Genomic DNA, 24875 nt, shown 5'->3' on the forward strand with positions numbered 1-24875 from the left:
AAGTCAGTTTAGCTGGATTTTTTAGTCTTTGGAGGGAAGTAAAGAGGAAGAAGACTGGAAAGGTAGAAAGGGGCCAGGCAACAAAGAGTTCTAAATGTTAAACACAGAACTTTATAGCAGATCCTAAAAGCAATAGTCACTGGAGTTTGTTGAGCAAGGGGGTAACAAAAGTAATAATATTACAGCTTGATTATAGTTATCAGTGAAAATATCTTATTCCCATCCCAAAGCCTCATTCCCAAATAATAGGCCCTTAAGAGCTGGGGTTATCTCATTTACATCTTTGTATACCTAACCGTAGCTATTTCTGTAACTTAAAGTGTTTGTTGAATCAATTTTGTTGAATATAATAACAAGAGTTAAATTTGCATAGTGCTAAATTACAAAGCACTTTACATTTGATGCTCCCAACAACACAGTGAAATAAAGTATTAGCACCATTTGACAGACAGTAAAGAGAGACCCAGAATGTAGGCAATTTGTCCTCAGTCATCCAGTTAACATAGGATCAGGACTGAGATTCAATCTCCTAACTCCAAATTTAGTGTTCTTTTACTAAACTCAATTGCTCTTTCTAAATAAATGGCAATTCCTGAAATCAAAGAAAAGTTTGGGTTAATTAAATAGGAAAAAAAATTTATACAACAGGTTGTAAGCTTATCATTTAATAAATGTAAAAACTTTGAAGGTTTAGATAAACTCATTAATTATGAATTCATAATTGGATACTAAAAATAGTCAAATATTCAGGGTATATCTCTAGTCTTTGGGTATCATGGTCCCAATTTTTTTTAAGTATTCTTGGAGAGCAAATCATTAAAAAAAAAAAACTCTGAAAAGCAAACTGATTATTTTTGCTCATTTTCCTAACAAAACATGCCTGGTACCATTTAGGGGGGAAAAGCCTTTGAATGAGTTGGTAACAGCATTAAGAAATGACGAAACGGGTATCTATTAGGCTGGGAGGAACAAATAAAGTAGTAAAAGCCAAAGCAGTGAAAAGGAAATTGACTACATTAGGACCCATATGATTTTTACTGTGTTCCTCCTTGCTCTGTTTTTCCCCAACTTCCTAGTTCCCAATTTCTATCAAAAAGATTTCATACTAATTACTATTTTTTGATAATCTTGATATGTATTTTTAATCAGGATAAAAACTAAACCACTAAGAAATTGTGATTTACACCCAAAAAAGATCACATTTAGAAAGTAATGGGTACTTCATGAGCTTAAAACACCAACTCAATTGACAAGAATTTGTATTCAGAATTTGCAATGAGATAATGTCACTAGGCCTTTCTGACTGGATCACCCCCTTTAATCCTCAAGCATTTGAGATAAAACCAAAGGAAAATGGTTTAAAATTAAAAAAAAAAAGACTGGGAACAAATACTTCAATGAAACAATACTACTGGATTTCAGTAATCCTTTATTCAAATAAAATTGATAATTTCCGTATTTGAAACAAATGAACAAAAAAAGAATAGATTTATTTTCCACTGAGATAGTGGTAGTTGAAAGAAAACCCTAATACAATCCACTCCTTTGGAATTTCCTGCTGTCTATAAAATAGCTTAGACCAAAAAACTTAATAATATCTTTCAGGGGTGGATTCATGAAAACTTCAAGGAAACTCCTCTAATTTTAACAAAGCCATCCATAAATATAACATCTTGCTATTCCTAAGTAGCATGGGCCAGATTTTTCCAGTAAGTTAATGTTTTAAATCCAATTGGGATAGGAAAGCCATGTTAATGTCTTCTGCTATTCTATTAGAAAGTGACACAGTGAGCAAGGGCACAAGACTAGCAAGACCAGACAATGGATTTTGAGACCCAGTTGCACAACATAATAGTATAACCTGGAGCAAATCACCTCATAGGGCCCCATTTACAAAAAAGACATCTGTTCCAGCCACCTAAAAAGTTATTCCCCCTATCACTCTATGATGATTCTACTTATGACACAAATTATTAACTTGCCTATTAACATTCTACATAAACATTTTTTAAAACAGATTTTTCCAGCATTACCTTTTTGGCTACCATAGCTTATAACAACACAAAGACTTCTCAAATTCAGATTTCACAACAATATCACTACATTGGAGCCTTAAAATAAAGTTCATCTTTGTAGGGTATTCCTAATGATAGTGTAATTTGTACTCTTTAAGGTTCAAAATTTGGGTCCTGAAATGCAAAAAAAACCAAGGTGCCTCCATGTTAGGTGATCTGCATATGTTCCAAAGCTCTATTACAATACCAAACTAAAAACTTGCATTATATGTAAACAGGAAGCATTGCAGACATTCCCCACTAAGAACAGTTAAATATTGAGAGTCTGTCATTTCACCATAAATCACTATTTACATGATTTTGGAAAAGCTAACTATTGTAACAAGGCAAAGAAAATAAATTTAGGCAATAATCACTGGCAAATTAAACCTTAAAATAAAAAAATGAAGAAATGTATAAGTAATAAATGAAATGTTGGGCCAAAATGAAAACAAAAAACAAAATATTTCTGGAAGTGTATGCAAATTGATGATTTTACTACTCTCTGTAACAAAATTATCTTTTAAGACAAAAGAATTTTAACAAAGGCTGAAACATTTTGCTTCTATAATATTGTAGGGTTATCATTTTATTTTTGCTAAATCTTCCTAATCTTGAACTTCTTTGCTTTTATAGTAAATTTTATAGTAAATTCGGTTGAATTCATCTAAACTATGCCTTAAAGACAAGTTGAAAAAGAAAAATCAATTTTGATTCTATTTCTAGTAATTTAAGCCAATTATTGTGTGCTACCTTAAAAACGGCAGTAGATCAATTTACTAACTAAATGTTATCCTGCCATCCCATGACCTAAGCACTTCATACCAACATGTATTAGTTAAGAGAATAATATTCATCCCTATTGTTTCTTTAATTTGTATAGTATGAAACCATTTTTAATATAATCTCATTTATATAATCAGTGCTTTAGAAAGAATGGATAGTCCACACCTGCTCTCTACTTTAACAAAAACTTTTCAAAAAAAAAAAAACAGATGCTCTATCAACAGTTTTTAATCTGCTCAAGAATGAATCTGATATTTTTTTCATGAAAAGTACAATCAATAATAATACTGAAAGAAGTTTTTTGTATTCCCATAAGTATTTCAAGAGCCTAAACATTTAGTAGCTACCAAATATCAACCCACAGAATACTATACTAAATAAACCTACAAATAGTAGTAAGTAGTCTCTCGGAGCCGTGAATGATGATTGTCTTTGTGCATTATCATCTATGGTGTACCCTCATGTGGCTTTGCGGTCCAAAGGCTGAGGCACACAGTTTGTGGCACACAGTTGTTATGGGAGGTGCGGTTGTGGCCTGGTGTCGGCGTTCACGCGCAGTGACAAGACATTGACATCGCTCATCTTCAAAGGTGGCGGCGGCATGGTGAATGTGGGCTCGCCACCTGCTTCTGTCAGAGGCAGCGAGTTCTAGTGGCTTTGGTGTCATGCCAGCCCACTTCAAGTTGGACTTTAGCTGATCCTTGAATCTTTTCTTTGGTCGGCCTTGTTTCCTGAGTCCAGCTGACAGTTCACCACAGAATACCTGTCTTGGTATTCGCTGTAGGTCCATGCGGATGACGTGTCCAGACCATCGTAGCTGGGTTTGGAGGACCAGGACTTCGATGCTGGTGGAGTGGGCTCTGTCGAGGACTTCCTGGTGGGTGATTCGGTCCTGCCATCGGATCCTCATGATTGATCAGAGTGGAATTGCTCCAGCTGTTTCATGTGCTTCCGGTACAGTGTCCGTGTCTCACAACCATACAGGAGCGAGCTGAGGACCACTGCGTTGTACACATTGAGCTTCGTTGCAGTGCTTACACCGCTGTGTTGGAGGACTTTGCAGCGCAGCCACCTGAGTGCCTGGCTGGCCTTTTGGATCCTGGCATTGATCTCATGGTCTAGGGACCCGTCGTTGGCGATGGTGCTGCCCAGGTACTTGAAAGTGTTGACGTTAGAAAGCTGCATGCCGTCAATTATAATGCACGGCTGGTTCATTGGCCTCCCTGGTGCAGGTTGGAACAGCACCTCTGTTTTGCTGAGGCTGATCGTCAGGCCAAACAGTTTTGTTGCGGTGGAGAACCTGTCCACAATGGTTTGGAGATGATTTTCTTGGTGGGCCATGAGAGCACAGTCATCTGCGAAGAGAGTTTCCAGGATAAGTCTCTCTGTTGTCTTTGTTTTTGCAGTCAGGCGGCGAAGGTCAAATAGTGAGCCATCCAGCCGGTATTTGATGTAGAAGCCCAGGTCTAGATCCATCACAGCATGTCGTAATACTTGGGTGAAGTATAGGTTGAATAGTACCGGAGCGAGGACACAGCCTTGTTTCACGCCATTGGAGATGTTGAAGCGATTGGAAGTCTCTCCACCAGATAGGACTTCCCTGTCATGTCGACATGAAAGAGCTGGATCAGTTTGACGAATTTTGCTGGGCAACCAAGCTTGCTGAGGATCACCCACAATGCATCCCTGTTCACTGTGTCGAACGCCTTTGTCAGGTCTATGAAGACAATGTAGAGACTCGGGTTCTGCTCAAGGCATTTTTCCTGCATTTGCCTCACCATGAAGACCATGTCGATGGTGCTGCGATCTGGTTGTAAGCCACATTGTGATTCAGGCAGGTTCTGCTCTGAAACAGATGACAGGAGTCTGTTGAGTATAACACGGGCAAGGATCTTTCCGGCAGTGGAGAGTAGTGAGATGCCTCTGTAGTTGTCACAGGCTGCTCCTGAGCCTTTGTTCTTGTATAGGGCTATGATGGAGGCATCTCTGAGTTCTGGGGGCATGTTTTCCTCTTCCCATATGCTGGTCAGCACTATGTGGAATGCCTGGAGCGCCTTTCCATTTAAGGCCTTGTACACCTCAGTTGGGATCCTGTCTTTACCGGGTGCCTTACCTGTACTCATTTGTTTAATGGCTTTTTGGACTTCCTCTATTGAAGGAGGGACGTCAAGTTGTTCAATGTTGCGATTTTGGGGGATCTGGTCAAGGGCGCTTTGGTCAACTGAGGAGGGTAGGTTGAAGAGCTGGCTGAGGTGTTCTTTCCACCTGTTGCTGATGCCTTTTTTATCTTTTATGAGAGTGTCACCGTCAGAGGATAGTAAGAGAGTGGTGGTGGGTTTTAATGGCCCATAGACAGTCTTGAGGACACTCAATCTATCTACAAATAGATATTAACTAAATATCAACCAAATAAACAACTGTTTCAAAGGAGAAAAAGCAATAGTTTTGGGTTTTTTTAATTGTTTGACCATGAAGCTACAGTATGAACCAACACCTAAGATTACATGGCCAATCACTGTGTAAGCAAATGGCAAACCAACAACTGCAGAAAATGATTTGCACTCATAGTACAGGAATGATGTTACTTCACAAACCATAACCTCAAGATTACTGACTTAACAAGGAAGAAGTGCACAAGTGGAAAAGACATTGGATTTTACTTAGATGGGATGGATCAGTTTAAATCTCTTTCTAGTACTGTGACCTTGGGCAAGTCACAACAACTCTCAAGACTTCAGTAGCTTTATGTATAAAAGATGAGATAGTCTGACTAGATGATCTCTAATGTCCATTCTAGTTCTAAATTCTACCATTCAAAGCATATCAAAAATAATGGAAAAGTCTACACTTCTTCATGTCACCATCTCTTAATGGTTCCAACATTTCACAGCTGTGTGACCTTTAGGCAAGTCACCCAACTTCACTTTCTTCAATTCTAAAATAAAGGCAATAATAGTAGACCTGCCTATCTTAGAGGCTGTCAGAATCAGATTTAGAAGAGAGACACTGAAACCATACTAGACTAGTGGAATCATACCTAAACAATATTCCTCCATATTAAAAAAGAATCTTTGATTTTGACAACATGGATAAATCCTGACTTTGAGAAACTCTGTCAAAAACTTTGCTATAATCTAGGTTACAAATACATAATGTGAATGTATTATTATTCTAATTCAGTAATATACCCAGTCCAACAAAAGGGGGTGGGGCAGAGCAGAATAAGAATAGCCTACTATGATCTATTGTCAAAGAAGACATTCTACCTCATTTGAATCAGTGCTTCTATTTCAGAAGTTCATTAACCTTTCTTTTAATAATGAATTCTAGAATCTTTTTTTTAAACCCTTACTGCCTGTCTTAGAATTAATACTCTATATTGGTTCTAAGGCAGAAGAGTGGTAAGGGCTAGGCAATAGGAGTTAAGTGACTTGCCCAGGGTCATACAGCTAGGAAGGGTCTGAGGCCATATTTGAACCAAGGACCTCCCATCTCTAGGCCTGACTCTATCCACTGAGCAACCCAGCTATCCCCTATGAATTCTAGAATCTTATCTGAAATTTAAGTCAAGCTTCCTTGTCCTCTGCTCTATACATTCCATGTTTCTCTTCCTTTTTTTGGAAAACCTTTGCCCTTATTGACTTCTGTGGTCTCTTTCCCATTCTCCAAACTACTTTTCAAAAGCAGTACTGGGGGCACCACTTCAGACAGTCCTTTACTAACATTAACAACTTATACTGTAAAGTAGCCTGGCAGAGTAATAATAAGTACCCAGGCTGTCCTGATTCCAAGGCCAGACACCAACACTTTCTAGTTATGTGATCTAGGGCAAGTATTCTAACCTCTCAGGTCCCACTTTTAGAAGCTCTAAGTTACAGATGATCTACCAAACTAGGATGGTAGAAGAAATTTCAATATAAGAAATCACAGTTGTGAGAATAAAAAATAATAATAATTGTGTATGGTTTTAATGTTTACAAAGTATTTTCCTCACAATATATATTTAACTTTTTTATAATATTGCTATTATTAACAGTAATAGACAGGATAAAATATATATCTGACATAGAACATAATAATTAGGTTCTTTTTAAGCCTACATCTGCTGAAACTTTACACGTCTGGCCATATTGTAGAATGTAAAATCCTTCAGAGCAGTCAATGAGTCAGCAAGTATCTATTAAGTGTCTTTTATTTGTCAAGCACTGTGTTAAGTGCTAGAGATACAAAAAGAGGCAAAAGATAATAGTATCAGTCTATCAGGGGAGACAACATGCAAACAAATAAATACAAAGCATATACACATACAGAATAAATAGGAAACAATTAAGAGAGATGGTACTCAAATTAAAAGAGTTGAGAAAGGTTTCCTGAAGATGGGACTAGGGGAAAACAAAACAAAACAGGGAAGCCAAAAGGCAAAGATGAGGAGGGAGGAGGGAAGGGAGAGAATATCAATCATGTAACCAGGGAAAAATTTTCTTAATAAAATAAAATTTAAAAAATAAAATAAAAAAGATGAGGAGGGAGAAAATTCCAGGCATGAGGAACAGCCAGGAAAAAAATACCAGGAGACATGGAATGTCTTGTTTGTGGAACAGCACAGAGGTCATGGTCCATCCACTACATTGATGAGTACATGGTGGGGCATAAGGTTAGACTGGAAAGGTTAGGGGCTGCCCTAGGTTATAAACAGTTTTGAACAACAAACAGAGAATTCTGTATTTTATCCTGAAGATATGATAGGGAGCCCTACAATTTACTGAGCAGAAGGGTGACATGGTCAGAACTACCTGAGTTTTAAGAAAATTACTTTAGCAGATAAGTGAAGAATGGACTAGAGGAGACAGCTAGATGGTTCACTGGATTGAGAGCCAGGCCTAGAGGGAAAGTCATGGGTTCGAATCTGGCCTCATATACTTCCTGGGCAAGTCACCTAACCCATGGCCTATTATTGATTCTAAAATGAAAGGTAAGGAAATAATGGTTAAGAATATAAAACCATCAATAAAGTAGTTTGCAAATAAGAAAACAAAATAAAATGAAATGAAAGGTAAGAAAAAAATAAAAGTGACTGGATTGAAGAAACATGATGGAGAGACCAATCAACAGACTACTGCAAAAGTCCAAATGTGAAGGGGTAAGAGCTTATACCAAGGATAATGATCATATAAAAGGGAAGGATGTGTTCTAGAAATCCTGCAAACGAAGAATCAAGAGGACAAACATTGGCAATAGATGGGATAAGGACAAGGGCAGTACCATAGTGAGGTAAGGAGGACTACAAATCTAAGCAATTGGGAAGATGGTGATACCCCAGACAATAACAGAAAAATGAGGGATGGGGAAGGTGTACCACTTACTTTGCATCATGCTAAGTATGTCTGTTGGATATTTAGTTCCAAATGTCTGAAAGAAAGAGATTCAAAGTTGGGGCACAATAGGCAAATTTGAGAATCATCAGCATAGAGATATTAAATCCATGGGAGCTAATAAGCTCACCCAGTTAAGTGGCACAAGAGGAGAAAAGGACCCAGGACAGAACCCTGTGGAACTTCAATAGTTAGAGGGTGTGACCTGAATGAAAACCCAACAAAGCTGACTGGAAAGGATCAGTCTGCTAGGCTATAGGAAAACCAAGAGAGAATGATATACCAAAAACCCAGAGAGAAGAAAGTTTCAAGAAGAGGGTTACTGACAGTGCAAAGGGCTGCAGAGAAGAATGAGAATTGAAAAGAATAAGAATTGAGAAAAGGTCTCTGGATTAGGCAATTCGGAGAGCATTGATAGAGACAGAGTTTTGGTGGAATGATAAGATTGGAAGCTAGACTGAAAGGGTTAAAAGTGAGGGGAAAGTGAAGGCACCTACCTATTGTAGACAACCTTCTCAAGTAATTTAGCCACAAGGAGCAGAAGAAACATAGCGTGATCGTTATCTGGCATGGAAACAGCAAGTGATGGACATGTTTGTGACAGTAAGGAAGGAACCAGTAGACAGGAAGAAACTGAAGTGGGGGACACATGTTGGAGGATACTGAATGGAACGGGAGTACGTGGCCATCTCTTCATGCAACTCAAGGGTAAAGGAAGAGATAGTGGCAGAAGGCATTTGAATTATATGGAATAAGGAAGAGTAGAAAAGAGGAAACACAGCAAATTGCATAAATTTTTTCTGTCAACAATGAGTCAAGGTTCTCAGCTGAGAGGAAGGGGGAAGAAGGAATGAAATGGGTTAGAAAAACTGCTGTGAAGAATGGGATAGTAAACTGAAAATAGATGTAAAGAAGGATTTCCTAGCAGCAATAAGGGCCCACACATTAAGGCAGTAGACTCAATGTGAATAGCCAACTGACTTTCAGTTCCTTCACTCAACAGCACATACATAGAAAGACAGAAAATGATGAGAAGCCATGGAAGACTGAGGTTTCACAGGACACAATCAGCAATGTGATAAGGGCTAAGGACTCAAGAGGAGAGTATAGAGTTGAACAGCTTCACTAAGGGGTTAAGATAGGGAAAAGGAGAGGTCAGGGCAGGAGAGAGAACTGAGAGAAAAAGAAAGAGTAGGGTTTGGTGAGGAAGCAGAGACAGAGATCATTATATTATGTTTAGATAAAGAGATTTCAAAAATTCTGGTGCATAAAGGTGGTACCTTTATGTATGAGGGCAAGATCAAGACTAGGACTGCCTTTGTGTGTGGCTGAAGTAGCCCAGAGGAATAATATGTCATGAGAAATGAGCAAGTTGAAGAACTAAGTGGTTTGGGTATAGGAAGGAGATTGGGAAGGAAATTTCCTACTATGAGAGCAGGAGGGAAATTGATGCAGATACCAAACCAGAGGAAGGAAAGGGAGTGAGTGACCAGCAGATCCATAGACAATAGCTACCAGGATTCTGATTGGATTGTAGATAAGCATTGCATGCATCTCAAAAGATAACCTGGAAGTGGCAAAGAGGATAAAGGAGTACTCCAACACCTCCACTTCTACCACTGAGCCAAGGCAAATGAGTGAAGTTGTGCAATCAGTTCTAGAAAGAGTAATCAGAAAGGCTGTGTCCTTGGAGGAAGCTAGGTCTTGATGATTGCTTAGAAGATGGAAGAAATGGAAGAGGAAAAGATTTAAGAAAGCATATTGCCTATGGGACAGGCATTCCAAAGAGCACAGTGAAAAAAGTGGGGTGATTTTTGGTTGCAACTTTCTGGTGAGAGGGTTGAGGGGAAAGAATGCTATCCACAGCTAAAGAAAGAATGGAGGGAGAAATTCAGAAGAAAACTTTCACTTGTTTATATGCATATATGGTTTGAGGTTTGGGTTATTTTTAATTATTACAAAAATGAATAATATGGAAATAGGATTTGCATATACATGTATAGCCCAGTGTAACTGCTTGTCAACTCTGCTAGGGTGGAGGGTAGAAGGGAGGGGGATAGCATGAATCATGTAACCATGGGGGAAAAAAATCAAAATATTTTTAAAGTGAGGAAACTGAGGCACGAAGAGCTTAAGCAACTTGCCCATGCTCATCAATTCATGAATCTAGGACCTCAGAGGGCAATTAGTTCAACCATCTCAGGTTTTTTGCAGAGAGGCAGATAAAGCACTTATTAACCATGTAATATATGTAAGACACTATGTTTGAGTAAGCAAGACAATCCCTTTCCTGGAGGAGTATATTCCAATGAGAGAAGACAACATATAAAAGGGAAATGGGAAGGTGGGGGAAGAAGTACACTAGTGGCTACATGATGTGAAAATGGCCAAGAGACCTAGAAGCCTGATTCCCAGCAAACTAAGTCAAAACCTCTCCTAAGCCAAAAGATGCAGGAGCATTGGTTTGGGGAGGGAAGGAGATGAGGCAAATGAGAATGATGACCAGAGCTGAGACAGCATAGTACAGATAACCTGAAATTAACCTGTGACCTGGTTCCAGGCATGATAAAGTAAACACACACCTACTGGGACTTTGGGAAGAGGGATAGAGTCCAAAGTTGCAAGGAAGGAAAGTGAGAAAATGAAGGTAATTGTAGAAATGTAGGTATCACCGTGATAAGCTGGTCAAGATGAAAAAAGTGAGATTAAGTGACTTGCCAAAGGTCACAGGGGAAGTATGAGGGACAGGATATGAACTCCAGGCCTCTAGCTCAAGAGACAGTATTCCTGCTGCTACATCAATATTACTTCCAGTGACAACTTTCACCTACATCCAGTCCACCTTAGTAGAGGTAAAGGCCAGAGATAGGTCTGGACCTTTCTCTTAACAGACGGTATCACAACATGTGCAATCTCCTTGATAGAGAACCTGATTTTAGCTTGCTATCTAAAAAACTTAGTTTTATGAAATTTGCCAACATCCTTATAATATCTGGCCTTGTTCCACTGTGGCCTCATGCCAGGGCCAGGCTAAAAATAAATCCTGGAGTAGCAGCTAGAATATAGGGATCTTTCTGATACCTATTTTGTTTCCCTGAGATTGGAGGAAAAAATAAGGAGATGGGAATCAATATCCATTACCAATGCAGATTTCTTACCTTTCTCTTCTTTCTAAACACAAGAGAGGTGATAAATGCCTCTCTCTTCTTCTACCTTAAACTTGACTCTATTTTCAACACTAAAATCCTTGAATTGACCATTCTAGGCCTCAGATCTACTAGCAGTCCAAAATTATAACTGACACCTTGATGAGATTTTACAAATGTAACTAAGTTGAAGATATCAGAAAAGAAGTTGTATATGTGATAAAAATATATATACATGTTATATGTAGATTTAATATATTATAATTTGAGTAACATTAGTAAGAGGAAATGGCAAAATATGCAGTAATATCAAACTTCCATTCCCCAGTTACAGCCAATTTCTCAGGTACTGTTTCCAGCATCAAGGGATCCTACCAAGAAAAATGACCTAAGCTGGCACAAGGACAGGCAGATGCATATAAGGCATTATACAAACTCATAGAACTATACATAAAAACTCATCATTTTACTAATAAAATCCAATATGTCCTAAGTGACTGCTTGTATAATTAGCTAAAGGTAGAGGAACGGGAAAATCAAAGTGTAAATGCTGCTTCCACAGGACCATCCTTGGTATTATTTTCCATATAAATTTCTCACATTAGAGGACAGACACCAATTAACAAAAAAAAAATGCCTTTTATGTAAACAGACAGTTTGTAAAATAAAGCAGGACAAGAAGGTAAGTCACCTGAATTTAAAGCACATTAATTCATTAAATGAGTTTCTGATTTATCCAATCAAACTTAGTCTCCTAGCTAGGAATTACATTTACTGACAGGTCCTGCTGCATCCTCCCAATTAATGTCAGACTCTTAGCGACTGCACAGATACCACCAGTTCCTTCCAAGACTGTCAAATGTATTCACAAGTAACAAGAAGTGTTCTAACAGTGCTTCAAACATAGTGAGCATTTAATGTTCTTAATTCATTCATAATTTTTAAATGGCAACATTTTATTTAAAGGCCTGATAACACGAATTCACAATTTATTTCACTATAATACTGTTTTCACAGACTCATACCATTTTCCAATTTAGCTTGCAAAGAGAATTGGCTCCTGGTTGTTCTTTTAAATGGGAAAGTTTTTACATGAAAGCAAAAAATCAAGTCAAATTTTACACCCATTCTCAAAACTGCACTCCAAAGTTAAAGATCTTTCATCAATTGCCAAATGGAGTACAATTTTGGAGTCAATGGTTATGACCAAATGTTAAAAGTCAAATGCATAAAGCTATGAGTTCAAGCAAATAAAGTACAAGCACACAGAACAATATAACTAGAAGATTTTGAGGTGAGAGCCACCAAGCAGAAAACCATAACAAAAATCAATTCAAGTAACACTTTGAAGATGATGAGAGCCCAAATCACAAAGCAAAAGGAAAAAAGAAGGGTAAGAAAAGTCAGTGGGGCCAAACAAATCAGTTTATCAAAATACATAAAACAAACTGAAAAAAGAATGAATCAATAGATGGTGATATCATTACAAGGACAAAATCCAAATAAAGTAGGAAAAAATGCTATAGAAACAGGTCCTGAAAAAAACACAGGTTACTAGGTGGCATTAAATGGTATCTACTATATCCCAAGCAGTCATTAATTTTATTTGATCCATTTCATGACATGATCCAAAAATAAACATGGGTGTGTTTATACACACACACAGGTAAATAAGTAACATGTACTGTTGTTGTCTAGTCATGTCCAAGTGTTCATGCCTCCATTTGGGTTTTTCTTGATAAAGATACTGAAATGGTTAGCCATTTCCTTCTCCAGCTCATATTATAGATAAAGATTCTAAGACAAACAGGGCTAAGTGATTTGTCTAGGGTCACACAACTAGTATGTGTCCAAGGATGGTTTTGAACTCAGGTCTTCTTGACTCCAGGCTGGGCCTTCTATCCCCTGTGCCATGCCTAATGTTTATCTAAATGTTTACACACACATATGAAAATACATATACATATTCTCGTATTATGCTATATGTGTTATGTCATATAAGTAATAAACACATATTATTTATATGTGTATGAACATGAATATAGATAAGAAATGACATGTAGATGCAACTTATAAAATATATACTTTTAAATTGGAAAGCACAAGGTTTTTAAAGTCAGATTTCAAGCATAATTTGAAAGTTTATTGTTGAAATAAAAAATTCTGCCAAAATATCATGAAATAAAGCAAAATACAAATAGACTTTAAATCTTTTAATGAGTTAGGAATCATTTTTATGAATTATTCCAATCAGATTTTTTCCCTCACTAGCAGCTTACTTCTGCTTACCCAAAATGAATTTTAAAATCAGTAAAACTATAAAAACCTATTTTCATAAAATCAGTATTTCACATGAAATTTTTTCCTACACTATATCATCACATCAATTAACAATGAAAAACTTTTTATGAAAGGAATCAGATTGTTAACTAAATCAAGACAAGAAGGCAAGTTAACTTGAATTTTTAACACACTGATTCGTAAAATGAGTTTCTGATTTTTCAATTAGTACAAAATTATAATTTAAAATCCTATTTTTACATTATCATGTACATGCTAGTATTAATAAATGCAAATAATTTAACATAAGACTAAAATATTGTCCAGAAATACTTCATATTTTATCATTTAAAAACTTGGAAAAATCCTTCTAACTCTATCCAATATTGTAATTGAGGGTCTGATTATATTGAAATTCTATAAGAATAATGATCAAAAACAGTCTGTCATATTTCAATATGCTTTCTTTAAAAAGAAATGGGGCATGTGTACTTATACAGGGATCATTACAATCTGATTAGATTATCTACAATCAATCATGATTTGGCTAAATCATTATTCCTTCCTATTTCTGAAAAATCAAACATCTTGGTAGAGAGGAAGAGAAAGTCAGCTACTAACAACTAGATATCACTCAAGAACAACCTTAAGAACAAAACTTATTAAAAATTGGATATCCATAGAGAAATCTATTATTAAAATCTGATCTAAAAATAGTTAACCACAGTCATTTTAAATAATAAAGTATTTATAATATACCAGTTAGGATTTAGTTAATCTATACTTTCTTGATAAAGGAAGTGGCCTATTTTTTAAGAACTGAAAGATATGTCCAAAGCACATTCTCAGGGGGCAACTGAGTCACCAATTTTTTAAATCTTATTTAGCTAGTTTTTTTTTAAATCAACTTTAAGGATTGTTCTCACTAAACTCAAAATTTTAAATATCCTTTTATAAAAAGGAAATTGGACACCTGATCTCTTTCTCTGTGCAAACTATTTTGCAAAAACATTCTAAAGGCAAATATAAATATATATATATATATATATTATTTAGCACGTAATAGCCAAATTTATTCCCTCTATATCTCATTTTAAGATCAATACTGAAATGTTTAAGTCAAAAAGCTTAAAACTAGGGAAACTCAGTTCTTGTCTAGATTGTTTTTTTCCAATAGTGATAGACCAAACTAAATCAATTTCGAGTTATCTTTCAATTTCCAGGATACAAATTTCTAGAAATGATACTGACTTTTCATCACCTACTTTCAGAAGAAGAGAAGGTGTGAACCTTCTTGGTTTCTCAAGGGGTGATAAAAGTCAAAATTCAAGGTCAAAAGTAGTTCAAGTCTGATACACACCCTAAGAAAAAAAATCTTTCTCATTCCTTGGGTTTTGATCAGAATTTTCTCACATACCAGAAGTCACTCCTGAGAAATAAAATGTCCAAGATTACTTTTTCCTTCTTAATAAAGAACACTAACTATACTAAATGGTTTAGTGGGCCAATTTAAAAACAACAACAACAACAATATATTTCTTTCCATAAGTATCCAATTTTCATATAACCAAGAGACCAGGTCAATAAAGGAGAGTGAAAAACAACTATACAGTCATGCTGTGCACTGCTGTTCTCACTAAAAATACTATGTCAATGACTTTAATCTCTCATTCTTAAACTAAATCCTTTACATTTTGGTCTTGTTGCTATTGTTTTAAAAACTAGACCTATTGGGTTTTTTCTTTCTGGAGGAAATATTTAGAGTTAAAATGTAGGTAATTAACTGAATTACACCTGTCAAATGAGGAGATAATCCCCAGGAAATAAAGTATTGAAATAAGCATAGATATCCTTAAATAGTCTCTCAAATTATTATAATGTCTTCTGTCTCCAAAGCATTGTGTTCTGGCTGGAATGCTAGCTCTTGAAATTAACTACATTATTCAATGGAGTAATTTAGGTTTAAGAAATTAAAGTATTTTTGCTGGAAAAAAAACACTCATATATTTAAAGCATTTCAGTATCTACTTTTTCAATGCAAGCATGCCATGTTTCAAAAGATAATAAAGCCTCATATTTGCAAAAGGAATGAAATTCAAAGTAAAATGTACTTGGCCTGTGGATAAACTTGATCTTAAAGTCTTCAGGGTGGCCTTTTCTTACTCATACCAAATGTGTACAATTAACACATACACCAGGGATGGCAAGAAATTAAGATTTTTGAAAGAGCAGAGAAAGCTATCCCAGATCTTTCATTCTACATATTCTACATATTCATTCTACTGAAAATTCAACTTAAAAATGAAAACTTTTGTCAGATAGAATAACAGTCTTAAAAGTCTCCATTCTCCTGATTATGGTGTGAATCATTGATAATCAAAGCATCAAAAGAATTTTCATATTATTAACTAGCTCCATCTATCTCTTCATTTCATGGAACAGTGGAATACTCAACAAATCTTTGATGGGTTGATATTTAAGCAGTCAGTCAATAAGCAGTTATTAAGTATCAACTCTGTGCCAGGCACTGTATTAAATAAGCCCAGGGATACAGAAAAGGCAAAAGACGGTCCTTTCCTGACCTCAAGGAGCTCACAATCAAATGAGGTAGGCGATAAGCAAACAAATATACACAAACAAGTTATATACCAGATAAAGAAATAACTTAAAGAGGAAGAAAACACTAAAATTAAGAGGGGTTGGAAAGATTTTCTGCAGAATAAGGCATTTTAGTTGGACCTGAAAGAAGTCAGGAAGCAAAGATGAGGAGGGAGAGCACTCCAGGGGTGGAGAACAACCAGAGAAAGTACCTGGAGCTGAGTACTAGTCTTTTTTGTAGTACAGTGAGGGAGACCTGAGCAGACCCCCAACTGCTCGGCCATGGAAGTTCAGAACATCCGTAAGCAGACATAAACATATCAAGGTCCCAATAGCAGTATGTACCAGATAAGGACTTGAGGGCCATACATGCTGGTGGGTAGTAGGTATTTAAACCTCCAGATTCACAACTACAGTTGGAACTCTGTACTGAGTCCCCTGGGGGAGGGGGGGGGGGACTCTGTAGTATCACTAGATCTAAGAATACATCATAACTAATATTCTCAATCCAAAAAAGAGCAATGAAAAATATGAATTTGGCTGATTTGGGAATTTAGTGTTCTTATATATCATCCATTATAGAGCACTTTATTACTGATTAAAAGACAAAAATTTACAACAGAATAACTATAAAAAACTATCTATGGAATATAGGTTTCAAGGTTAATGTTAATAGTCACCAATAAACAGGACTCATTTACTTAACTCCTTCTAGAATCAAATCGTCAATCAAAAAAAGAATCATGACAGATTTTAAATTTCAATAGCTTAGGGGTATTGTCTTCAATACATTAACTATTTGGTAATTAAGGGCCTGAAGCACATAAAAGCTAAGTGACTTACCAGCCCATCCTCACACAGCTAGCTAAGAGCCTGGGTTTGGTCTGCATATCTCCCAGACTCCCAGCACTCCATCCTTGTACTATGCACTGTCACTACTTTAAGGCTGTCAAGTAAATACCTCCCCCCTCAAAGATCGATGTTCTTTATTCTCCTTGGGGGGGATGGGCGAAGAAGGAACCCATAAATCCTGGTTTTGTGGTTTGTTTGCTGTGCAGTGGTCTCAGATACAAATTAAAGAAGTGTGATTTCAGAATAAGATGGATCAATACATTTTGAGTAAGGAGAGAAGGGATTATTCAGAATTTTTTAAATTTCTAAATCAGTTATTTCATGGCAATCATGATATCTATATTAAAATGCCTTCATTTAACAAGAACAATTAGTATTTCTATAGAGTTTTAAGGCTTTAAAAACACCTTAAATGCATCTGTTACAACTTAAAAGAAAGAGGTGCTACTTTCCTCCATTTTACAAGTAAGGAAACTGAGGCCTAAAGAAATTAAGTGGCCCACAGCTACTGAGCTGATAAGAAGTTAAAAGGGAATTTGAATACAGGTCTGCCCAAATGGATTGCTGCCTCTCCAATTAAAAAAAAAACAAAACTGAAAGTATATGGTTGTTTGATAAAACTTTTGAAAATACTATAACCAGATGATGAACTGTTTTGCTTTAAATACTACACATCTAATAACATTAAGTTCAAAAGATAAGGGTTTTTTTTTTAATTTTGCTTACGTTTTATAATTGAATGAAACTTAAGAGAAAAAAAATTGACTACCAATTCGGATCACAATGGAATTCCTTAAGTAAGTCTCATAGTAAATTCAGTCCAGTACACTAAATATTAAGTTCCTTTTATGTAGGAAACTCATTATTCAATTCCTACAACTCAGTGGAATTCTCCCTTAACTGCATATTTCCCATTGTGTAATTCCGAATTAAAAATCCAGAAAACTTCTACAAAGACTCCTCCATGTAACTTAAATTTTCTAATTTATTCTCCACTGTTACATAAATGTTATATCAAATATTTTTTTTCTAAAAAATGTTTTTTATCTTTACCTCTTCCAATAAAAGTAAGCACCTTAAATTTCCTTTGAAATTGAAGTGAGGACAAATTCTACAACAGAAACACTCAGCTTGACAAATATTCCTTATTTATTGTACATATGCTTACACATGAGCCAAACCATGATTTAAATTGAATTCTTTGGTTAACTCTGCACTCTTAATCCCACCCACCTACCCAAAGTCATAACAAGTTTATATTTCACACTGCCAACTGTCACAACGGTTAGTAATAGCCCAAGATCTCCAACTTGACTGGCATAACAAGTAATACAACTTGGAAGTTAAGGAAATTGGCACAACTTAGTAGGAGAAAAAGAACATTTTCCACAATTTGTACAGTACTTGTTTGGTATGTATTAAGTATTCCAGAGGTGGTGGTCAACACTTGAACTGTATTAAATGCATAACATTTCTTCACATCTACTGTTGCCAAAATCACTCAATGCCCCCCTCCCCTTTAGAGGCTACACAAAAAAGTTACTATTTTCTTTTACAACTACTCACCAAGGCCTCTTTCCACTGCTGAAAGCAGGCAAAGCCCACGCTGTGTGTCTGTCTCCTACAGAAGATTGCATCTTTTATTTATCGCCCCTTGGCTTTATTTTCACAGTGAATTCCTTGCTTAAATGCAATCAGCCAAGAAACCCTCCCTATGTGCACTCCTGTCATTCCTCATTGCTTGCAAGCAGAGTCAAGCACAGGGAAAAAAAAAAAGCCTCAACATTGCCAACCAAGATTTAAAAAAAAAAAAAGCAAAACCTCTTTGCCACTCTTGGGAAACCATAGATGTATTTCAACCTTTTAAAACTGGCAGAAAGTAAGTAAAAAGTAAAATCTGAGAGAACATTAACTACATCAAAAGAGACTAAATAGCCTCAAACCCCCAAGGCAGAAGGCAGGGAGCCTTAAAGTAAGGCAACACTGGAGGCTGCCAGTGGAAAATAATAGCCAAGCAGGAATTAACATTTGCAGATCGTGTTAAAATTCAAATTAATAACCTATTGCCTACCGGATTTAAAGCCAAACTTAATTTTCTTCGTGTGAAAGAAACTAGATACTAGAAATTAGATACTAGAAAAGTTACACTCCAAAGAAATGGCAAATGCTCTCCAGATTCCTTTGCCCCTACCATTTCATATAATCTATGACAAAAGAGGAAAAAATGTCTCTATTATTTAGAAGAGGAGGAGGATAGGATTTCAATTATAAAACTGTTTGCTTCAGTCCAAGTCCCTCTATCCACGGAACAGAAACAGAGCTGGACGGGAGGGAGGAGGGGATTGGGGGTGGAGAGGGGAACAGAGAAAAGCTTTTCTCAAATACAGAGTTTAAAAGGGTCTCGAAGGGTCTGTCAGAGAATGGGGCTGTATAGCTTTAAATCACAAGCCCTTCTGCCTTTGTCAAATCTCTTCTATTTTACAAGCACTGAAAAGAAATAAAGAGACGCTTTTGTTTGCTTTCCCCTTTTCGAAGGGTGACAGAAAACTGAAAAGGATACAAACATGAAAAAGAGAACAAAGTGTCAGATGCCCCTCCTCATCCTCCCTCAAGAGGAATTGCCCCACTGCTATGGAAGATGCGCAGTGGGCAAATAGAGCCAGAGGGGGTTGGACCAAAGAGGAAGAAGGGAAGAAACTGGAGCGTCCAGAGAAATCTGTCCAGAGGCAAGGCTGGGCTCAAAGTGGGGGGAAAAAAGAAATCCCTGCTCACCACCAGGTCTCCAACGCACACCAATAAAAATACAATCTGACCACCCATCTCAAACAAAAACAGAGAAAACACCCCCCACCCCCATAAAAAAAAAAGCAGTCATCCCAAACAGCCATCTGAAACATATTAAATTTAAAAAGGAATCTTCGGACCTGTTTATTTACGGGACACAAACTCTAATTCAGGGGCTTTTAAACTAAAAGAGAAAAGATCTCTCAGGAAGAGAGTGAAAGAAAAGAGGCAAGAGTAAGAGTCTAGCGAGTGGGGGAACCACTTCGCCCCCCTCCCAACCCCTTTTTTGCTGCTGGTTCTGGAGAAGAGAGAAAACAGTTAAATCCCAGGACAACTGACGGAGCCTCCGCCTTTTCTCTCCGCAGCAGCCCGAAGCCATCCATCCATCCCCCCGGCTCACTCGCGGCAGCCCTGGAGAGGACCATTCGCTCAAGAACATGGAAATGTATTCCCCCTCCCCTCAAATCACTGGGGGGAAGAAGAACGGAGCAGGGAGGGGAGGAGGAGCAGGAGGGGGAGCAGAGAAAGAAAGAGAGGACAGCAGCGGCAGCCGCCCCGGGATCAGCCTGCTCGCTGCATTGTCTGCTGCAGATTGAGCCCCCCCCTCCAACACACATACATACACACACGCACCCCACACAACGCGAAGGGGGTACCGCTGCCCTAAAAAGCCTCTCTTTGTCCAGGATACTACCCCCCCTTAAAAAAAAAAAAAAGCCCTCTTCAGTATCTTCAGGGAGTATAGAGGGTAAGAAGAAAAAAAGAGAAAACACCCACCCATCCACCCCCTTTCAAGTGGGTCTCTTCTTGCTGATTCATTTCCCACTCGTGTTGCCCCGATCTCAGGAAAAACAGGAGGGGGAGGTGTGTGTGTGTGTGTGTTGTGTGTGTTGTGTGTGTGAAGGGAAAAGGTCTGGGGTTTGGGGGGGGGGGAAGAGATGGAGAAGAGGAAGTGTAATCTTTTTATTATCGTCTGGATTCATTAGTGGACTGGATATGACCGTGCAGACAAGGCTTGGGGTGGGGGGCGCCTGCAAGAGAAGGGGGCTGAGGAAGAAGCAAGGGACAGGGAAAAGGGGGGAGGGGGAGGCATGGGAGTCTGATGCTGAGGGCGGGGGTGCAGGGGGCAAAGGAGTGCGGCGGACAGACTGACGGACCGACGAGCGAGCGGACGGACTGCCGGGCGGGCGGGCGGACGAACGGACGGGGAGTGAATGGCATATTTGTCCTGTGACTCACCGACTTGCAGGACGTTATCGACGCAGCCGCTCTCCAGCAGCGCGATGCCCCGTCGGAAAGGCAGCCGGGTCTCATCGCCGCTGTCGCCGGCCCCACCGGCCCCCACGGCCGCCCCAGCTGCGGCGGCGGCAGCGGCGGCGGCGGCGGCGGCGGCAGCGGCAGAGGAGTTGGACGACGAGGACGAGGAGACGCCGCCGCCGCCGCCGCCGCCGCTGCCGCCGCCGCCGCCGCCGCCGCCGCTCTCGTCTCCGCCGCTGCCGCCGGCGCCGCCCCCGGTGTTGAAGGACGAGTACATGCAGATCTCCCGCTCGCTACGAGGGAAGGACCAGTAGACGATCCGGCGCTGCACGGGCTCTGGGATCCGCTCGAAGCGCTCCTCCACCCGCTGGAACGGCCACTTCTCGGCCACCTTCCGAGCCGCGATGTCCAGCAGCGACTCCGGGCTCTGGGTCTTCCCGAGCGGTAGCAGCCCCAGCGCTGAGCCACCCCCACACACCACTGCGCCGCCCGCCCGCTGGCCCGGCCGGCAAGAGGAGTTGTAGCCGCTGCCCCCGCCGCCGCCGCTGCTGCCGCCGCCACCACTGCTACCCCCGCCTCCACCGCCTCCGGGCCGGCAGCAGAGCCGTTTCGCTGGAGGAGGCTGCTGTCCGCGCTCCGCCATGACCGCGCAGCTTCTAACCCCACAGCGGAAGTGCCGGGACCCTATAAACGGCACGAGGAAGCGCGACACGCACACGCCGCCGCGACGCCACGCCGCCATCTAGGGCTAGTCGCTCCTTGTAGGGGCAGAGGAGGCGGGGCTTTCCCCGCGAGGAGGAGGGGGCCGGGGATAAAGGGGCGGGGTGGGTGTAAGAGAACTTAAGGGAGGAAGGCGGAATTTATGCAAATCACCGGGCCGAAACATAAATAGAGCGAGCCATGGACCCCCCAGAGGGGGGCGTCGGCGGCGGTGGCGTCGATGGTTCGGGCGACCGGGGTTGGTGGTTGGGGTGGGTTGGTAGAATGTCAACCTGCTGTGACGTAGGAGGGCGGGGGTTCAGGCGGGGTTCCCGCGGGAAGGGGCGGAACCCGAGGCTGTGGGTGTGTCCGTCCTCCCCCTCCCCTCTGCTCCCCCCAACCTCGAATGCACAATCTCCTTTTGATGTCAAACAAGTGCAGACGCGCCTCGGGGGCAGCGACGGAGGAGGGAACCGGGGAGGTGGGGAGAGTAAAAGGGGGAAGAGAAAAGGGAGGAAGGGAACAAGAAGAACGGTGGGAATGGAGGTATGGGGCGGGGAGGGGGGGGCCCGTCCGGGAGAAAATAGGGGGCGGAGCCTTTGGGTAAGTTCCACCCCCGCTGCCGGAGACCGCCAGCCCCGGGAAAAGCCTCTGGGCGGAGGAGGCGCTTTCAAAACAAAGAAATGCGGCGAGGAGCCCCGGGGAAGAGGGGGGCAGCCGGGCAACAATTTTCCCTTCAGACCCGGCAGCTGGGAACTCCCCCTTCCCCTCCTCCACCCGGAGCAAGGAATCAGGAAGGGAAAGGAAAAGGGGCGGGAGGCAACAGGGTCTCCTTTTCTCCTTCGGGCTTCCAGACCCGGCAGCGCGCTTGGAAGGGGGGAGGTGAACTCTGCCGCGCGGGGCCCGCACTGAGTCCCGGCTTTCGGCACCCGGTTGCGGCCTGACTCCTGGAACACACAGCTATTTCTCTGTTCCTGTGCGGCTCTGGACAGAGAGCCGAGGAAGCGGACTGGCAGGAGCCAGGATTGGCGAGCTGGCCACGGGTCAAGTGCCCATAAAATCTGCAAAGCTCTTAAAAAGCTAGACCCACTGCCAGGTCAGCGCGGAGTCGGGTGTCTGCAAGGAGGGTTTCGGTTGCACCGTCCCACGCCTGCCAAGAAAGATGTCCGGGTAGTCACTCTTCTTCTCTTTCAAGTTGCCACTTCTCCTCCCCACCCCCACCACCGCCCCCAGCTCCAAGTCCCCTAACCTGGGGCTGTTTTGGATAACACTTTATCAGCGCCGCTGGACTAGGGATTTAATTGCTTTCCGAAAAGAGCCTGGTAACTTTAAATACCTTCTCTTTTTTACCCGGACGGAGACGAGAGAGGAGAGGGAAAGATGTGAAAGGAGAAACGGGGAGAGAAGCGCGCTTCACCTTCGCTGTAGGCTTCGGAAGGACAAGATGCGCGTATTTCGGGCCCCTAGGAGATGATAGGTGGGAAGTGAGTTTAGGCAACACCTTTGTAAACACGCATATATAGAAAGTGTTACTGGAATTCAGCTTAGGAAAGCGAAGCTTAGTGACGGCTAAACGGCAGCGTCCCGAGAATGCAGGGATTGTCTCAGCCCCCAGAATGCACCTTCCCCCGCCCCCACCTCGGAGGACTCTAAATTAAACCCAACTACCAGAGAAGGGCTGGGGGCTGGTGCCTGAAGCGGGGTGGAATGCAAAGGACACACACTGGGAGAGGCTGGAAACTGTCACCGCGCGGCTCCTCCTCTTTTACAGATTCAATACACAAACTCCTCCTAGCCGGGGGAGGGGGAGAGAAGAGCCGCTCAATATTCTAAAGAAAGGGAGAGTGAAGGAGTTAGGAAGCCAGACTTGCCCGCGGGGAGAGGAGAAGAGAGAGTTCGGAGAGTGGGTAGAAAGAGAGAACTAGCAAAGAAGGAAAGAGAACGAAGTGAAATTCTCGATGCCTTCACGGAAATGGTTTGTCGCACTCCAAAGAACACGGCCAAATCTGGGTCAGAGCCTTGGACTTAATTACCGCATTTGAGACATCATTACACTTTGACCCACATTCTGATTTACTGTAAATACTGTTACTGATACTGTAGCTATTACTGAAGATACAGTTTGTCTTCTTTGACACTTTGGATTTTCTGAGGTTTATTGGCTAATAAGCCCACCCTCCCAACTCAGCTGCCTCGATTTAAAGGGATAGACTTGCATCCATTGGTTTCTTTATTTTTTAAAAACCAGTTGATCCCGAATTCCTTTCTGTACCTGCTTGGGTTTAGTATTTGGGTGACCTTCAGCTCCAGGTCTTTTCTTCCTCCCTCTAGCATGCCTTCACAAGCCTCAGGGCTACAGGACCCTAGGGACCCTAATGCAGGAAGAATTTCCATGACTTCCTTACTTGCTAGAAAAATTATGGTGACGAGATGTTTGTATGTCTCTATGCTATTTTTCCAGGCAACTCTTAAGTGCCTGGAGAAAGGAACAGAATTCATGAAGATCTTGGTGAGGAAATAAGAGAGGGTGGGAAGTTTAGAAGTTGTTTAAAGTCTGTTTTTGTTGTTTGATTTTTAGATCTTCAAAAACAGTAAGGATGCCTGAAAGAGATGGGGGGGGGGGGGTGATAACAAATAGACTCGTTTCAGGCTATTAGTCTGACATGCAAAATTCTGTTCTGTCCCTGGAGGTTGGCTACACCCATGAGCTAAAGAGAAATAAGTGACAGTATGTCATATTTGGCTGATATTTGTCCCAGATGTCATTTTTCTAGGATGTTTCAAATGTTGTTCTGGTGTTCATAGAAGTCATAACTAAATTAATTATAATTGCCCTTTCCCAAGTCCCCCCCCCCCTCTCTCTCTCTCTCTCTCACACACACACACACACACACACACACACACACACACACACACACAGGACCAAAATCCCTCTTCTCTCTTCATTCTCCTGTGTTTTCTGGCAGGCGAAAGAGGGAATCAAAGTACAGAAAATATATAGCTCCTCATAATCACTGACTCACAAACATAACATCATATTCCAGAAG

At 40.5% G+C, this 24875-nt stretch overlaps 1 protein-coding gene and 1 pseudogene across 1 annotated transcript in view; both read right to left on the bottom strand.

The window, feature by feature from the left end:
• Positions 1–21102, bottom strand: part of LOC130458539 (cytosolic acyl coenzyme A thioester hydrolase-like) — a 98726-nt pseudogene extending 77624 nt beyond the window's left edge.
• ZSWIM6 (zinc finger SWIM-type containing 6) overlaps positions 1–23957 on the bottom strand; it is a 219356-nt gene extending 195399 nt beyond the window's left edge. The window contains exon 1 of the mRNA XM_056824874.1: positions 21112–23957. Within this exon, the coding sequence (XP_056680852.1) occupies positions 21112–21871 (760 nt within the window). The 5' untranslated portion in view covers positions 21872–23957. The remainder of the gene's footprint in view (positions 1–21111) is intronic.
• Positions 23958–24875: the final 918 nt, after the last annotated feature.

This window comes from Monodelphis domestica, chromosome 3 (assembly GCF_027887165.1).
Source record: "Monodelphis domestica isolate mMonDom1 chromosome 3, mMonDom1.pri, whole genome shotgun sequence".
NCBI classification, from domain to species: Eukaryota; Metazoa; Chordata; class Mammalia; order Didelphimorphia; family Didelphidae; genus Monodelphis; species Monodelphis domestica.